This window comes from Macrobrachium nipponense, chromosome 8 (assembly GCF_015104395.2).
Source record: "Macrobrachium nipponense isolate FS-2020 chromosome 8, ASM1510439v2, whole genome shotgun sequence".
Classification (NCBI taxonomy): domain Eukaryota; kingdom Metazoa; phylum Arthropoda; class Malacostraca; order Decapoda; family Palaemonidae; genus Macrobrachium; species Macrobrachium nipponense.
This window is the reverse complement of record NC_087203.1, coordinates 66,932,501-66,947,720: the sequence shown is the minus strand read 5'-3', so window position 1 is coordinate 66,947,720 and position 15,220 is coordinate 66,932,501. Positions and strand designations below refer to the sequence as shown.

The window sequence follows — 15,220 nt, the reverse complement described above, 5'->3', positions numbered from 1 at the left end:
GTGAACGATCGCCAAGCAACCACTTTTACCTACCACACGGTACAGTAATCATAAATTTTCATTCTCTCTCTAAAACTACTGAAACTACCAAACACTATAATAACCATTCATTTCTATTCTTTATTCTATCTTTACCTAATGGAGATACCGAGTTACCGACAGCTATAATGAAACATATAATATTAAAACAGAAGAAGAATCCTAGAAAATATTTGCTGGCTTTGATGATAGCAGTCTTTGATTAATTTTGTATTTTATTATATTTAATTCACAATTTTTTTTTATTAAATGTATTGCATGAATAAGTTTTTCAATTTACACCATCCTTTTACCAATAGAATAAAAAAAAATATGATTCTTTGTGAATCATGAATGAAGAAGTTATCAGCTGACAAAATACAAATGGCGGCCGCCAGTAGCTTATTTACATTCGGGAAATGAAGGCATGTTGCGCTTATTATAGCCTTGAACAGCCGTAAATTAAAAACATAATAATAATAATAAGATTCTCAGATAAGTAAAACAACATTGGTCTTTAAATATCAAACCTTACAAGAGTATATACATTAAACAATATTTTAAGGCTTTTTTTATGAAAAGCACAATAAAAATGCAGTTAACTTAGTTTTCAATAGACACTCAAAGCATTCTAAGTAAAGTTTTCTTAGGATTTTTAATGATTTTCTATAAATTTTCGGCTTATGCCGATTTTTGGCTTACGATGCATCTAAAAAACGGAGCCCCGTCGTAAATAGGGGACTACCTGTACAGGTTTTTCCCCATTTACAATAGGGTTATTACAAAAATCCTATTGTTTCTTGAAAAAAACATAGCTTGAAATTAGCGATGTCTACACTTGAGTATACAGTGTAATCTATAATATACGGTTGCCTAGTCTAAACTAGAGTATACAGTACAATTTATGATATACTGCAGTAGCCAAGCCTATACTATACCCACAGCCTACCATGGTTTTGTGACCATTAATGTACTTATTTACAGCAACTTCCTTATCAGTTGTTGCCATAGTGTATTATCATACACGAGATAAAAAGGTGAAGGTTGTGCGTGAACTATAGCCCTAGGCCAGCCCAGGTGTTACATTCATAGTTTCCATTTTCAAAAGGCTATTAACAAAACTTATTTTACCTACAGAATCCATTCATACTGTATTATTTTAATTAGAAAAATAATTGTTTTAGTTGCTAAAAGAAACCAATGTATTAATGGAATTATTATTACTGGTAAAACTAAGATATACTTACCTTACTTTGAACAAGTGTAAAATAGGCATACAAAGTAAAATCAGTAAAATCCCCCACAATCACAAAATAGGTGCTTCCTGCCTATTCATTTGTTTATCAATTTAAACTCTCTCTCTCTCTCCCCTGAATGAGTGCATGCATATGTAAGTACATTACACTTGCTGTTTGACTTCCTGTTCTGTTATTACAAGTTTAGTTTATCCTAACTATGATTAGCACACAACGGTCAACAAAAGAACATTTCATCTCTAATCACCTTAAAAATATTTAAAATGCTCATTTCATATGTAGGCAAGACAAAACCCTAGATGCTGTACTAAGTTCACCAATCCCATGGAATTGAATGTGTGCATAAGTATGTATGTGCCCAACTAACTAGATTGGATTTATAATTTGCTTACAAAAAAATTGCAGTAAAATATAAACGAGTACACTATAGCATAAAATATAAAATTGTGTAAGAATTTGTGTTACTGTATTAGGCTTTAATGTAAACATGCTTCAGTTCACTCTCTCTCTTGGTACTATTGTACATACTATACTTATCCTTAATGAAATATGAATTACGGTATCATAAACATAAAATATGAATTACTCTATCATAAATATTTACTTCAAAACCATCAGGACTGCTAGCTCCATCACAAACTATTTTTTGTAAAATTAAAAATCGTATCTGTATGTAAGAAAAGAAAGAAACGATGGAATATGAACTCGGCTATGCTATATGTTCAGCCAAGGGAGAGTTGAAAAGAGTATCAGTTCACACAACAGTTGAAAGATCAAGCAACTCCTTACATGAAAGGTGCTGTCTTGGAACCCCTGCTCTCTTACAAATGCCACTATATGGCAAACCTTGTAATTATGTTCATCCAACCATTCACCCATGCATAGAAGATATTCTCCACTTGAAAGGCATAGCTCTCTCTCTCTCTCTCTCTCTCTCTCTCTCTCTCTCTCTCTCTCTCTCTCTCTCTCTCTCTCTCTCTCTCTCTCTCTCTCTCTCTCTCTCTCAATAATGTTTCATGAATAAGATGACAAGGCAAAAGTTTTAAAATCGTGTAACAATTTTTTATTTTTCTACAATTCCAGAGTTAATTCATGAATGTAAAAATTCCATACCTGTACTTCAAAGTCTTAATAACTTCCAAAGTACAGGCTAGTTTTTCAACAAAAGCAATGCACTACATATGATATGTAAACCATCTAAAAATAAAATTGCCTTATTTTTCTAAGCATATTTTCAAAAATCATGAAAGGAGGAGAGGTAACATTTTTTGTCTAAAAGATTAATACACATGATAATCATTTATTGTATTGTATAAAACCTTAAAGATCACTGTGTGACCATGACAAGAGTTTGGAACATACTTTCAAGATGCATCACATCTTCAAGTCTCAAATCTTGTAACAAAAAGATAAGCTTTAATAATTTACTTTATATGTATAGCAAATTTCTTCACTCATTCTTTGGAACAGATTTATTGTAAGAATTCATATTCTTTAATAATTAAACATGATTCTGAATACAATATGAAAAAAGTAAGCATGAAGCAATTAAAGCTTGGAATGTATGTAACAATGACTGCACCAAAGATTTCTCAGTTCAGAGTGACAAAACCTTAGAGGTAATCCCCATGATACACTATTATTACTATAAAACTTCATAAATACAAAATTACAGACACTTGAACACTAAAAATATATATCAGTATTGAAGACTTCTGTACATAATGTGTATGTACATAATAGTACATCTAGCTCATAAGGGCCATTTTCTAATGATATATGTACACTACCTTCTGCTACAACTAGTTGTCCACACATGAAAATGCTACTAAAATCTCATGGCAGTTCATGTAAACAAATTAAATAAAAACTATGCAAAGACCCATCTTCCCCATAAAAAAAAAAAAAAAATTCCCACATGGTATCCCCTTAATGGTATGCCCTAACAGAATATACCATGTCCTGAGTCTAACATGAAGATACAACTCTACTATGAATTACGTATTTATAAAATGGAAGATATGGTATAAAATACAACAGCAAACAAATGTTTAGAAATATAAAAATATAGTTCAGACTCTACAAGAGTTAACTTTTACTGAATGCATTTTATTGTCAAATCAACTACAAGAGGTACATGCAGTATGAGCCGCTCCCTATAAAATGTTGAACTTTTCTTCCATCAAGCAAAGTACATTCAAAAACAATTTTTCCAAAATTTCCTAACAAAAAACTATCTGTGATCAACATATAAATTCAGGCTGGGGTTGATCTGCATCTTGGAAATAAGTAATTATTGCAGTTACACTTGCATATGTGCCTGTTACAAAGCTAAAAATTCCAAATAACAAAATACAGATGCACTTCAGGAGTGTGAAGCTTGATAACCTGAAAAAAAAAATTCATATTAATCACTTATCTTTTGCATCAACAATTCACATTTTTTTTTTAAATTCATACAATCCCATTAAAATTTTATTGTTATTAAATCTATTGCCACTGCAAGAGCAGGAAAATTCAATGTCCCTAGAAAATTTTTTTCAACAGTTCTCATGTAAGTTGAACCATGCACTGCAAGAAAATGGTGGTCTTGGGAGGGAACTCTTATAATATCTAAGGATTTATGGAAATTCTTCAGAAATTACATTTGCTTCAGAACCAACCCTTCAGTAATCTGTTCAGTAATCTGTAAGTAGCACAAACTGCAACTTATGTGGAAAGAATCGAGCGACTAACAAACTTCATATTAGTTAACTGGGATCAGTAACATTAGCCTGAAAGGACATGTGACTGGTCTAAGCATCATCAACCTTGATTTAAGATGTATAGTAGCAGGAAGAGCATAAGAAAAAACACAGATTTCAACCCTTTAACGCCGATTCGACGTATTAAACATTGACAAAAATTGTCTGTCGGGTGCTAAACCGATGTACGAAACGTCGACAAAAAAGTTTTTTCAAAAATTCACGGAAAAATAGTTATAGGCCTACTAGGCGAAAACTTTTGAATCACGCTCCTTGGGGGATGCTGGGAGTTCATGGATCAAGCTGTTGTTTTGTTTACAATCGCTACCCAGGCGCGCAAGCGCGAATTTCTTTCTTCTCGCACTAAAAAGCATCAGCGACAGATCTCAGAAATTATTTTGTCACTTTGACATAATTTTTGCACCATTTTATATTAGCCGTTACATACAGTTTTATATATGAAGATGTGGGCAATTTCATGTACAATACAACAAAAAACAACTTATGGTTGTATCTTTTATCAGTTTTGAAATATTTTCATATAAATAATGATAAGTGCCAAAATTTCAACCTTCGGTCAACTTTGACTCTACCGAAATGGTCAAAAAACGCAATTGTATGCTAAAACTCTTATATTCTAGTTATATTCAATCATTTACCTTCATTTTACAACAAATTGGAAGTCTCTAGCACAATATTTTGATTTATGGTGAATTTATGAAAAAAACTTTTTCCTTATGTATGTGCAGTAACTCTTCCGAAAAAATCATACATTTTTTCGTCCGATTGTCGTAATGTTTGCACCATTTTAAATTAGCCATTACATAATGTTTTATATATGGAAATGTGCGCAATTTCATGTAGAATACAACTAAAAGCAACCCATGGTTGTAGCTTTTATCAGTTTTGAAATATTTTCATATAAATAACGATAAGTGCCAAAATATCAACCTTCGGTCAACTTTGACTCGACCGAAATGGTCAAAAACCGCAATTGTAAGCTAAAACTCTTACATTCTAGCAATACTCAATCATTTACTTTTCTTTTGCAACAAATTTGAAGTCTCTAGCACAATATTTCGATTTATGGTGAATTTTAGAAAAAAACTTTTTCCTACGTCCGCTTGGTAACTGCCAAAAAAATCATAAATTTTTTTGTCTGATTGTCGTAATGTTTGCACAGTTTTATATTAGCCATTAAATAAAGTTTTATATATGAAAATGTGCGCAATTTTATGTAGAATACAACTACAAACAACCCATGGTTGTAGCTTTTATCAGTTTTGAAATATTTTCATATAAATAACGATAAATAGAAAAAATTTGACCTTTGGTCAACTTTAACTTAACTGAAATGGTCGAAAACTACAATTGTACGTTACAACACTTACAGTCTAATAATATTCAATCAATTACCTTCATTTTGCAACAAACAGAAAGTCTCTAGCACAATATTTTGATTTATGGTGAATTTTTGAAAACTGCTTTTTTTTACGTTCGAATGTTACGAATTCATGCATCATATTGTGTTAATATTTTCTCTGTGTTGCTTTGATCGATTTACAATTTGTTATATACCAAACTCATTGCAATTTAGTGTACAATACAACAAAAAAATAATTAACTCATTAGCTTTAACCGTTTTGCTCACAGCGGGATTTGTATACAATTATATATGAAATTTTTTTTTCGCTCTGTCATATATTCTAATATTTATATATGATAATGATATTTTTTTCATTTCTGATGGTTGCATACTAAGCCTCAGGCAATGACAAAAAAAGGAGCCAAAAATTAACTCCTAATCTTGAAAATTAAGCGTGCTGTGATTTTTTGAAAAAACTTTTTTTTCTGCTTCGGCGCTCACACGCGAACGCTGCCAGCATACGGGAGACACTTTTGGAAATACTGGCTCAGCGTTTAAGGGTTAAAAGACTGTCAGGAACAATTATCTTAAGTCCATTCATCATTCTCTGATTCTCATACAAGTTTAAATTATATATTGAAGATTTAAAGGCTCACTGAATGTAATTTTGCTAAATTTTTATAAAGACCAATGTACTGATCCACTACATGATGTTGGTGATGCTGTTTATACTAGGAATTTTGGTAGGAGTAATGAATAGGTGAAACAAATGTAAAAGCTTTTTGACAAAAGGACCTATTATTTGCAGTAAGCATCCATTCTCATATTCACAAAGATAATTTTATGCTTGAGAAAAGTGGAACATGTGGTAAATAGCAAAGATAACCACAATCCTGGATTAAAAAGATCAAACCAAAATTAAACACCTTAAAAATTCTAAAACTTCAGATAAATTTCTCTGTTCGAATTCCAATTCTTTTATTTAAAGGAAAAAATATTTTTATCTACAGATATAGTACAATATACTATTAGTATATACTGGTATCCCATATCAACCAAGAATTAACATTTTCTTCTGTTTTGTACAAGCAACTAACTAGATCACAGGTGGGCAAACTTTTGAATGCAAGGCCCACATTTGAAAATTCACAATTTTATAAGGTTGCATAGTATAAAAGCAAAATAATTAATATTTAAAATAGAAAAATTAGATTACGCATACAAATATTAAAAGGCTTTTAAAGAAAAAATGCAGTTAATTTTAATTAATATTTTCAAATACTGTAGAAGATTCACATGAAATGACAATTTGTCGAAAATTGCATTTTTCCTAACTATACAAACCTGAGGTCCTTTAATAATAGGAAGTAGCTAGCGGCAGCTGGAACGGTCGTAAGCTTCGAACAAGGGGAGAACGGTAGTTAACAGCTTGTCCGACAGTCGCGCGGGAGGTAAACAAATCACTTTTGCTTTTGGCCCATGCAAAATACGCAGAGTGAGGGGTGGCATGAGGAGGGACTATATGTAAAGGACCTCAGGTTTGTATAGTTAGGAAAAATGCAATTTTCGACAAATTGTCATTTGTTCCGATACGTAATACAAACCATCGGTCCTTTAACAATAGGAAGACTCACTTCTTGGTGGGAGGAATCTGAGTCTTTTGATGAACAGACTGGTATTCGTCCATCCCTGGAATGCCTCCCTGGTCGTAAGAGCGAGGGAGGGATCCAAGCCTCTGTCCGATTGATCGGGGTGTGCACCGCAGGATCAATGGTCAGACCTCTGGGCTGAGTACTAAGAGAGGGGCAAGCGTATCTCTTCGTACCAGCAAGCAAGAACTTGTTCCTGTTTGCAAGAGGCAACATAAAGTAAGGGTTTGTCTCAAGCTGGCATCCACTTCCTCCCCCTTGTTGGAGGAAGTGGTGGATATACGCTCCTAACCCTAGTGAAAGGGATAGGATGGGGCTCTGTTGAGTAGCTCACCTGCATCTCGTCCTTATCCAGCAGGGTGACGACCGTGTCCCTCTACCCACAGGTAGCGGGGAAGAAAAAGATGGGAAGAGGAGCCAGTCACACTCTCATTCACTCATCCATTCTTACGGTCACACCATGACTCGATGCTGTTCAGCCTGCGAGGGTCTGGGTTCGCTACACAAAGTGTTGAGCAGCCATCACGGGTCCCAAGGAAAAAGATCCAAGGACCTGTGGGCAATATCCCGAAGGTAGAAGGAGGTGCATGTGGTCTGGTTGGACCAGACCCCTGCCTTCAGTACCTGCGCCACGGAGAAGTTCTTGCGGACAAAGCAGCATCTCCTTCGCATCGAAGGCGGTGAAGTCCATTAGGGAGGGGATTGTGAACGACTCGAACCAATCGTCAGGGACCGAAGGGTTCTGAGTCTTCGCTACGAAGTTCGGTACGAAATCGAGCGTCACAGATCCCCATCCCCTGGATGCTTGACTTCGCAGGAAAAGTCATGCAGTTTCCTCAGAGGAAAAGAAGGGAATAGTCGCATGACCTATCCCTCTTCTCGACTTCGGTGATGTCCAGTACCCATACTGATCTATCCGTCTGCAGCGAAGTGTCTCGCATCCTCCTATCCCCATGCAGCGAAGTTCTTCTCGGTAATGGATAGGACACCGCCACTCGATGGTGGGTGTCGATGGTATGGGTACTGGGACAAGCTATTAGGACAAAGTAATGATTGATCGGAACCACCGAACAAAGTCCACAGCGTAGTTCGTAACTGACTCGGGCGCTCTGACAGCTGCCGACTGACTGGTTCGGTAGTAAGGCAAGTTGTCTAAGCATCCGAGTAAGTCACGTGACTTTCGCCCTTTAAAGGGTTATGCCGAGAGACCAAACAAATAGTGTATTTGTTTGTCACCGATGCCGGACGGTGAGGTGATTATTCTCTTAAGGCATGTGCCCAACAGGCGAAAGCCAATTGCCTTCTAGAGACCGAGGTCCCTGAAGGCAAGACATTCTCATAGTTGTTGAATCTCAGCTAAGGAGAAACAACACTATGTGCCGTTGAAAATGAAGGTAGACATTGAATGCAACCTACGTCTTCACAGACGAATTGAGAGAAGGATTCTCAAGATTCAGAACCTGTGCTTACAAATGACTGAAAATGCTAACCGCTAATTCATTGCTGTCCGGTGAGGAGGAGACGTTGCAATGAAAGCGGGGCGCTCTTCAGTAATGAAAACACAGGGAAGAGCCGCCTGAAGAACTGCTTCTCATGGGCTGAACATTTGGAAGTAGAGCTGTCAGGTCGGAGAGAAGGCGATGTCTTCTGACACATCTGTTAATTCGGGGTGAACAATGAACAATTGCACACCTACGAATACGAGATATTTTGAAGAAAAATTCAGATGTCTGCAAAATCATTTGCATTATCGCAGTGCGATGCAGCGGGAGACTAGTACAGACTTCTGTTACCGTGCGGTAAACAGAAAGATGAAAGAGTCCAAGAGATATCTCTGTTGAAAATTCTCGCAATGTCGAAGGCGATGGAATCGAGCGTCACAGCAGTAGATGGTCCTTCATTATTGCGAGAATCCCCGTTAATCAGAGACCTAAGTCCATGATTGTTGGGCAGAGATACGGTTCGGTAGTCAATCAAAGCAGGGGGGAGAGAGACATAACTGACCGTGCATCTCGGAGGCCCAGCAGATACTGAGCTGCTATCAGGCAGTTCAATACGCAGTAGCTGAACTCTTGCTGACTCGTCATCCTGAGTTGCCAGGTAATCCATTATTCCACGAAGGAATGCGTTTGGCTAGAACCACCGAGCATAAAAGATATGCTCAAGCAATTATATTTAGGCGAAACGAATTTCGGTAAATACAAAAGCTGAAATGGTGTTGTCGTGACAAAAACCATAAGTATATAAAATTGTAACTGGAAACTCCTGGGAGGTTGCAGGCAGCCCCGAGTTGCAGTTCAATTAGAATACTCCTCGTCCAAGTCGCAATCCATAGAGTAACTAGGATATGCGCCTACCCCTCGGACAATTCAACTGCTTAGCAGAATCATGTCGCGAGGTTAATATACGTAGTATATTTGTAGGATTCTGAACAACGATCTCCGTCCTAAATTCTTTTCCTTCAAGAAAACAAAATAAGGATTGGAGATCGACCACCTTCGATCTCTATCAAAGAGAGTGAAGGAGAAGTCTTCCTCGAAGGAAAGCTTCAATGGTGAACAGAATACTGAAGACGATAGTTCAAGCCAAACTGGATGTTCCCGTCCGTTCTTCTCTATTCCAGGTTGGTCGCCTACTATGAGATACTCTTCTTCAGCAGCATTCTCCTTCCCAATGCTAGAAATTCCAGGAATTCGAGCATAGGCGAGGTTCCCGATTATCGCGTAACAATTATCGGGGATTCTCGTCTCGCTCACTTTGGACCATGGTCTCACTTAAGTGTTTGGATATCGTAAAAAACTCGAACACTCTGAATGCGCTAGAAATTCCGTAGAATTCTAAGCACTCTGCGAAATCCCCGCCGAATTCATCAAACGATATCGAGGATGGGGCAGGATCCCTCCTCAACGACCGGGGCTTACGTCAGGTAGGACCCGAAGGTCCCCCCCGTAGCGCAGTCCCGAACGTGGGATCCTACAGTGAAATCTCTGTAGGATCCCTCCCATTTCCCTCATAGCCGTAAGGAAAGAGGGAATGGGGGAGGAATTGGATACTCGCTCACCTTCCCAGTGGAACTAGCAGTTGGAGAAGAGTAGGAGCAGCCATCGCCGGCCTCTCAGAGTCTGGGAAAACGTATCGTCAGGAGAAAACGATTTCCTGAGGAGGGTTACGAACCCGCACTGTAGGTAAGGGTCTGCCGCCACTGTGAACGTCGTCTGAGTGGGGCTGATCAACACCTGACAGGAGAGAGGCGATACCGTCCTCCGACTCATTCCAGTCCTCGTCGAGGTCGAAACCTCTCAGGAGGACCGAAGGGGTATTTAAATACGGTATCCGAAGACACGTAGAAACGCCGCTGTCGCAGTAGAGGAGGTGGAAGTAGCTTGTTCGACCGGCCAGATCTGAGAGAGCCTTCTTATCCGGAGACGAGAGACTCTGGTTCAAGACAGAATCGGCAAGCTCTGATCGCGGCAGACCCACCGTCGGTTTGGGTTCCCTCTCGGGCCCCAAAACGACTCGAGCCGAGACGTGGGCTCTGCTGGTGGGAGCGGCAATCCTTCCCCGAGGTCGTTGCGCTGACGAATCAGCGCCATAACCTCGACAAAGTTCCTCTGGATTTCGGAAGTCATAGCATCTTGCAGAATAGGACCGTCAAGCCCCTCGAACAAGAGCATTCCGAGAACCTCCCCCTTAAGGAGGAGGAACTGCGATAGACCCCTCTCGGATTCCTCCTGCCACTTGCGCGTACGTCCTGGTCGGTCCGAAGATCGTACCTGGTACTTAAGGCGTCGTGACGGGAATCGTGCGGGGTATGCCCCTCACAATCACCCCGTGCTGTGCCTCGCTCTTCCTGGTGCAAACCGAGGAAGTTGCAGGCACGGGAGAGGAAGACATGATGCTCCTCTTTCGCTCGCTGGCAGAACCAGCGGGCTTGGAGGGCTGCAGGAGATCGCCAACTTGCAGGCCTAGTCGAGCCGTTTCCCAGGGAAACGGCTGGACCGAGAACAGCGGCCCCGATCTTGTGTGCAGAGGAGCTGCTGCTGGTCCCCCTATCCGCCCGGTCCCTGTGGGAGCAGCGGTCAGGAGACCTGCAGAGACCACTGTCGCGGTGAGACCGGTGCGTGTCCTCGCGGCGCGTCATACCGCTGGTACCAGCTGAGGCTGGCACCAACGATCGGGAGGGGGGAACCTCTTCCCAGCCTCAGCCTGTGGCTGGTCAGACACAGTCATGTCTACCAGGGTTACCAGCTGGTCGCTGCGAGAGCGGCCGCTGGTCTGGCGAGAGTCACATGAGCAGCTCTCACCAGCTTCTGCTCCGTGCCACGTCCCTGGCGCCGAGCGAACTCTGGCGCCAAAATTTTGGCTATACGCTCTCCTGCGGGAGATCGTATACTTGGAAGTTCTCGCGAACGAGAGTGACCGAGCCCGGAACTGCGTAGCGGCAGCGCCGCAAACACCAGGCGAGGAAGTACCGGTGGTAGTCGGTACGCCTCTGGTCCCCGTCTTCTTCTTCCTTGCGGAAGGGGAGACAGGCCCTGTTCCCGAAAGAGCAGGAGGACCGGCAGAAGAACCCACCCGTCCCACGGGAGTGGAATGAGCCATCGCCTCGTAGAATCATCGGCAGCCAGCGGGAACCTGGGTACTGGCGGCCGGTCCAGGGGCGAGCTGCTGGAACAGCGGAAGTTTGGGGCAGGCAACACGAAGAACACAGGTGGCGGCGGCATAACCCCCCTCGGTACGGCGGCGACCGGCCCTAGTAGCGGCAGACGGCGTCACCGACACAGCATGGGGAGTGTAGACCAGCGGGGGGAAGCAGCATAAGCGGCCGTAGAGGTAGTAGTGGAGACCGCTCCAAGGTCACCGCCCCAGACCTCACTAGACGCTGCAGCAGCCCATTGATGCTAGGCACGCCCTGCCGCCGCAGTGGTCCATACCTGTCCAAGGTCGTCTCCCACAGATGTAGCACCTGCGGTAGCACAGACAGATTAGTAAGAGGGGTTCCCTCACGCACGGGGGGGAGATATGCCCCACCCCGAACGCAAGGAAGACCCCAAATACAAAATACAACGAGGAAGCTGAGCGGGGGGCAGGAAAGAAGACGAAGAATCGGATACCAAGGGAGTAGCGGGAGAGCTTTCCGAAGCAGACCTTCGCTTCCCCTACCCCCGCACAGCAGTGAAAAGTAATATGAAAATGAAACAGAATACTGCACTTGCGATTCACTTCATAGAACTTAAAGGGGGAAAGATCAATTCCTGGGTAAGAGTGGAAACTTGATCCATAATAATATGATGCTATCATAAAATATATATGAAAATGAAACAGAATACTGCACTTGCGATTTCACTTTCACAGAAAATAAATCGTAAGGATCAATTGCCGGGTAAGAGCGGAAATTTATCCAAAATTAAATTTGATGCAATTAAATAAATGAAAATGAAAAGAATACTGCATTGCAAATCCACTTTCCTTGCATTCTATTCATACAAAATAAGAGGCTCGTGCCGAGCGCAATCATGCTCTCCGCAACGAACTCACAGGGCAAAAATATAATGATAAGAGTACTTACATTTTTCAATTACACACTTTCGCCCAAAATACATGACTCGGCACGAGCGCGCCCGCCCTTGGCACCGAGACATAATTCAAGGGTATCAATTTCATGAAAAGAGCGGAAATTGCCGCATCTACGGCGATAGCTCCATGTTGGCTCATAATTAAGTAATGAAAATGAAAACAGTGTACTTACAGTTTCATTTTCAAGTCAAACAAACCATTAGTAGAAAACACAATATAAACAAAGCATACGACGATGAAGCTGGCAGAGAGCGATGACGAACACGTCCTTCACACCCGAGGCCGAAAGCAAAAGTGATTTGTTTACCTCCCCGCCGCGCGACTGTCGGACAAGCAGTTAACTACCGTTCTCCCCTTGTTTGAAGCTTACGACCGTTCCAGCTGCCGCTAGCTAATTCCTATTGTTAAAGGACCGATGGTTTGTATTACGTATCGGAACAAATGCATTTTTTTAAAAGAAAGTAACTCAGTTGGGAAAAAAAGTTTTATTAATTAGTATTTTAAAGTAGGAACTTCACATGAAACACATTTGAAAGACAAAATAACCTTGTTTTAAGAATTTTTTTAATATTACACAGTATAAAACCATACTTAATTGAAAAACAAAGTATGTAACTAAACTTAAAGAAAAAAAATTAATATTTTAGGGGTCAAGGATGCTATGTTTAAAAGCCAAGGAAGTAGACACCGCTTTGATACTGTGCGCTCTCACTTTAATGCTTGGTAAAATGTCCTGGATCTGGGAATGTGCATCTCTAATTAAATCCCTTAACCCTTAAACGCCGACTGGACGTATTTTACGTCAAAATTTTTTGTCTCTCGGGTGCCGACTGGACGTATTTTACGTCGACATACAAAAGTTTTTTTAAAAATTCCCGGAAAAATACTTTTAGGCCTACCAGCTGAAAACTCTTGAATCACGCACCTTGGGGGATGCTGGGAGTTCACGGATCAAGGTGTTGTTTTGTTTAAAATCGTTACGCAGGCGCGCAAGCGCGAATTTCTTTCTTGCCGCACTAAAAAGTATCTGTGACACATCTCGAAAATTATTTCGTCACTTTGACATAATTTTTGTACCATTTTAAACATTAGCCCATTACATGAAGTATTATATATGAAAATGTTTGCATGATGAAAAATATACAACACAAAAATACTCATGATTGTAGCTTTTATCAGTTTTGAGATATTTTCATATAAATAACGATAAGTGCCAAAATTTCAACCTTCGGTCAACTTTGACTCTACCAAAATGGTCGAAAAATGCAATTGTAAGCTAAAAATCTTATATTTTAGTAATATTCAATCATTTACCTTAATTTTGCAACTAATTGGAAGTCTCTAGCACAATATTTTGATTTCTGGTGAATTTATGAAAAAACTTTTTCCTTTAGCCGTTACATAAAGTTTTATATATGGAAATGTGCGCAATTTCATGCACGATACAACTAAAAACAACCCATGGTTGTAGCTTTTATCAATTTTGAAATATTTTCATATAAAAAATGATAAGTGACAAATTTTCAACCTTTGGTCATCTTTGACTCTACCGAAATGGTCGAAAAACGCAATTGTAAGCTAAAACGCTTATGTTCTAGTAATATTCAATCATTTACCTTCATTTTGCAACAAATTGGAAGTCTCTAGCACAATATTTTGATTTATGGTGAATTTATGAAAAAAATAACATTTTCTTTACGTCCGTGCAGTAACTCTTCCGAAAAAATCATACGTGCGATTGTGGTAATGTTTGCACCATTTTAAATTAGCCGTTACATAAAGTTTTATATATGAAAATGTGCGCAATTTTATGTAGAATACAACAATAAATAATTGAAGGTTGTAGCTTTTCTCATTTTTGAAATATTTGCATATAAATCATGATAAATAGAAAAAAAAACCACGTTCGGTCAACTTTGACTCTACCGAAATGGTCGAAAAACGCAATTGTAAGCTAAAACTCTTACAGTCTAGTAATATTCAGTCATTTATCTTCATCTTGAAACAAATTCGAAGTCTCTAGCACAATATTTAGATTTATGGTGAATTTAAAAAAAAAAACTTTCCTTCCCTCCGCGCGCGGATTCTCCGCCACAAATCTCCGAAATGCTTACGTCCCATTCTCGGAATATTTGCTCCATTTCATATAAGGCATTTCATAGAGTTTTATATATGAAAATGTGCGCAATTTCATGTGGAATACAACAAAAAATATTTGAAGGTTGTAGCTTTTCTAATTTCCGAAATAATTGCATATAAAAAAAATATATAAAAAAATTTGACATTGTCAACTTTTAACTCGTCAGGTATGGTCAAAAACTGATATTGTAACCTAATACTCTTACAGTATAGTAATATTCAATCATTTGTCTTCATTTTGAAAGAAATTGGAAGTCTCAAGGACAATATTTAGATTTATGGTGAATTTTTGAAAAAAATATTTGTTTATGTCCGCGCGTTACGAATTCATGCATTATTTTGTGATAATATTTTCTCTGTGTTGCTTTTATCGTTTTACAAAGTGTTATATACCAAAATGATTGCAATTTAGTGTACATTACAATGAAAAAACAGTAACTTGTTACCTTTAACCGTTTTGCGCACAGCGCG

General features: G+C 39.4%; 1 protein-coding gene across 2 annotated transcripts in view; it reads right to left on the bottom strand.

Moving 5' to 3' along the window:
• Nucleotides 1-1,426: 1,426 nt before the first annotated feature.
• Nucleotides 1,427-15,220, bottom strand: part of LOC135222816 (proton-coupled amino acid transporter-like protein CG1139) — a 177,762-nt gene continuing 163,968 nt past the window's right edge. For both annotated transcript variants that reach the window (XM_064261122.1, XM_064261123.1), the window contains one exon: nucleotides 1,427-3,662. In XM_064261122.1, coding sequence (XP_064117192.1) covers nucleotides 3,518-3,662 — 145 coding nt within the window. In that variant the 3' untranslated portion in view covers nucleotides 1,427-3,517. The remainder of the gene's footprint in view (nucleotides 3,663-15,220) is intronic.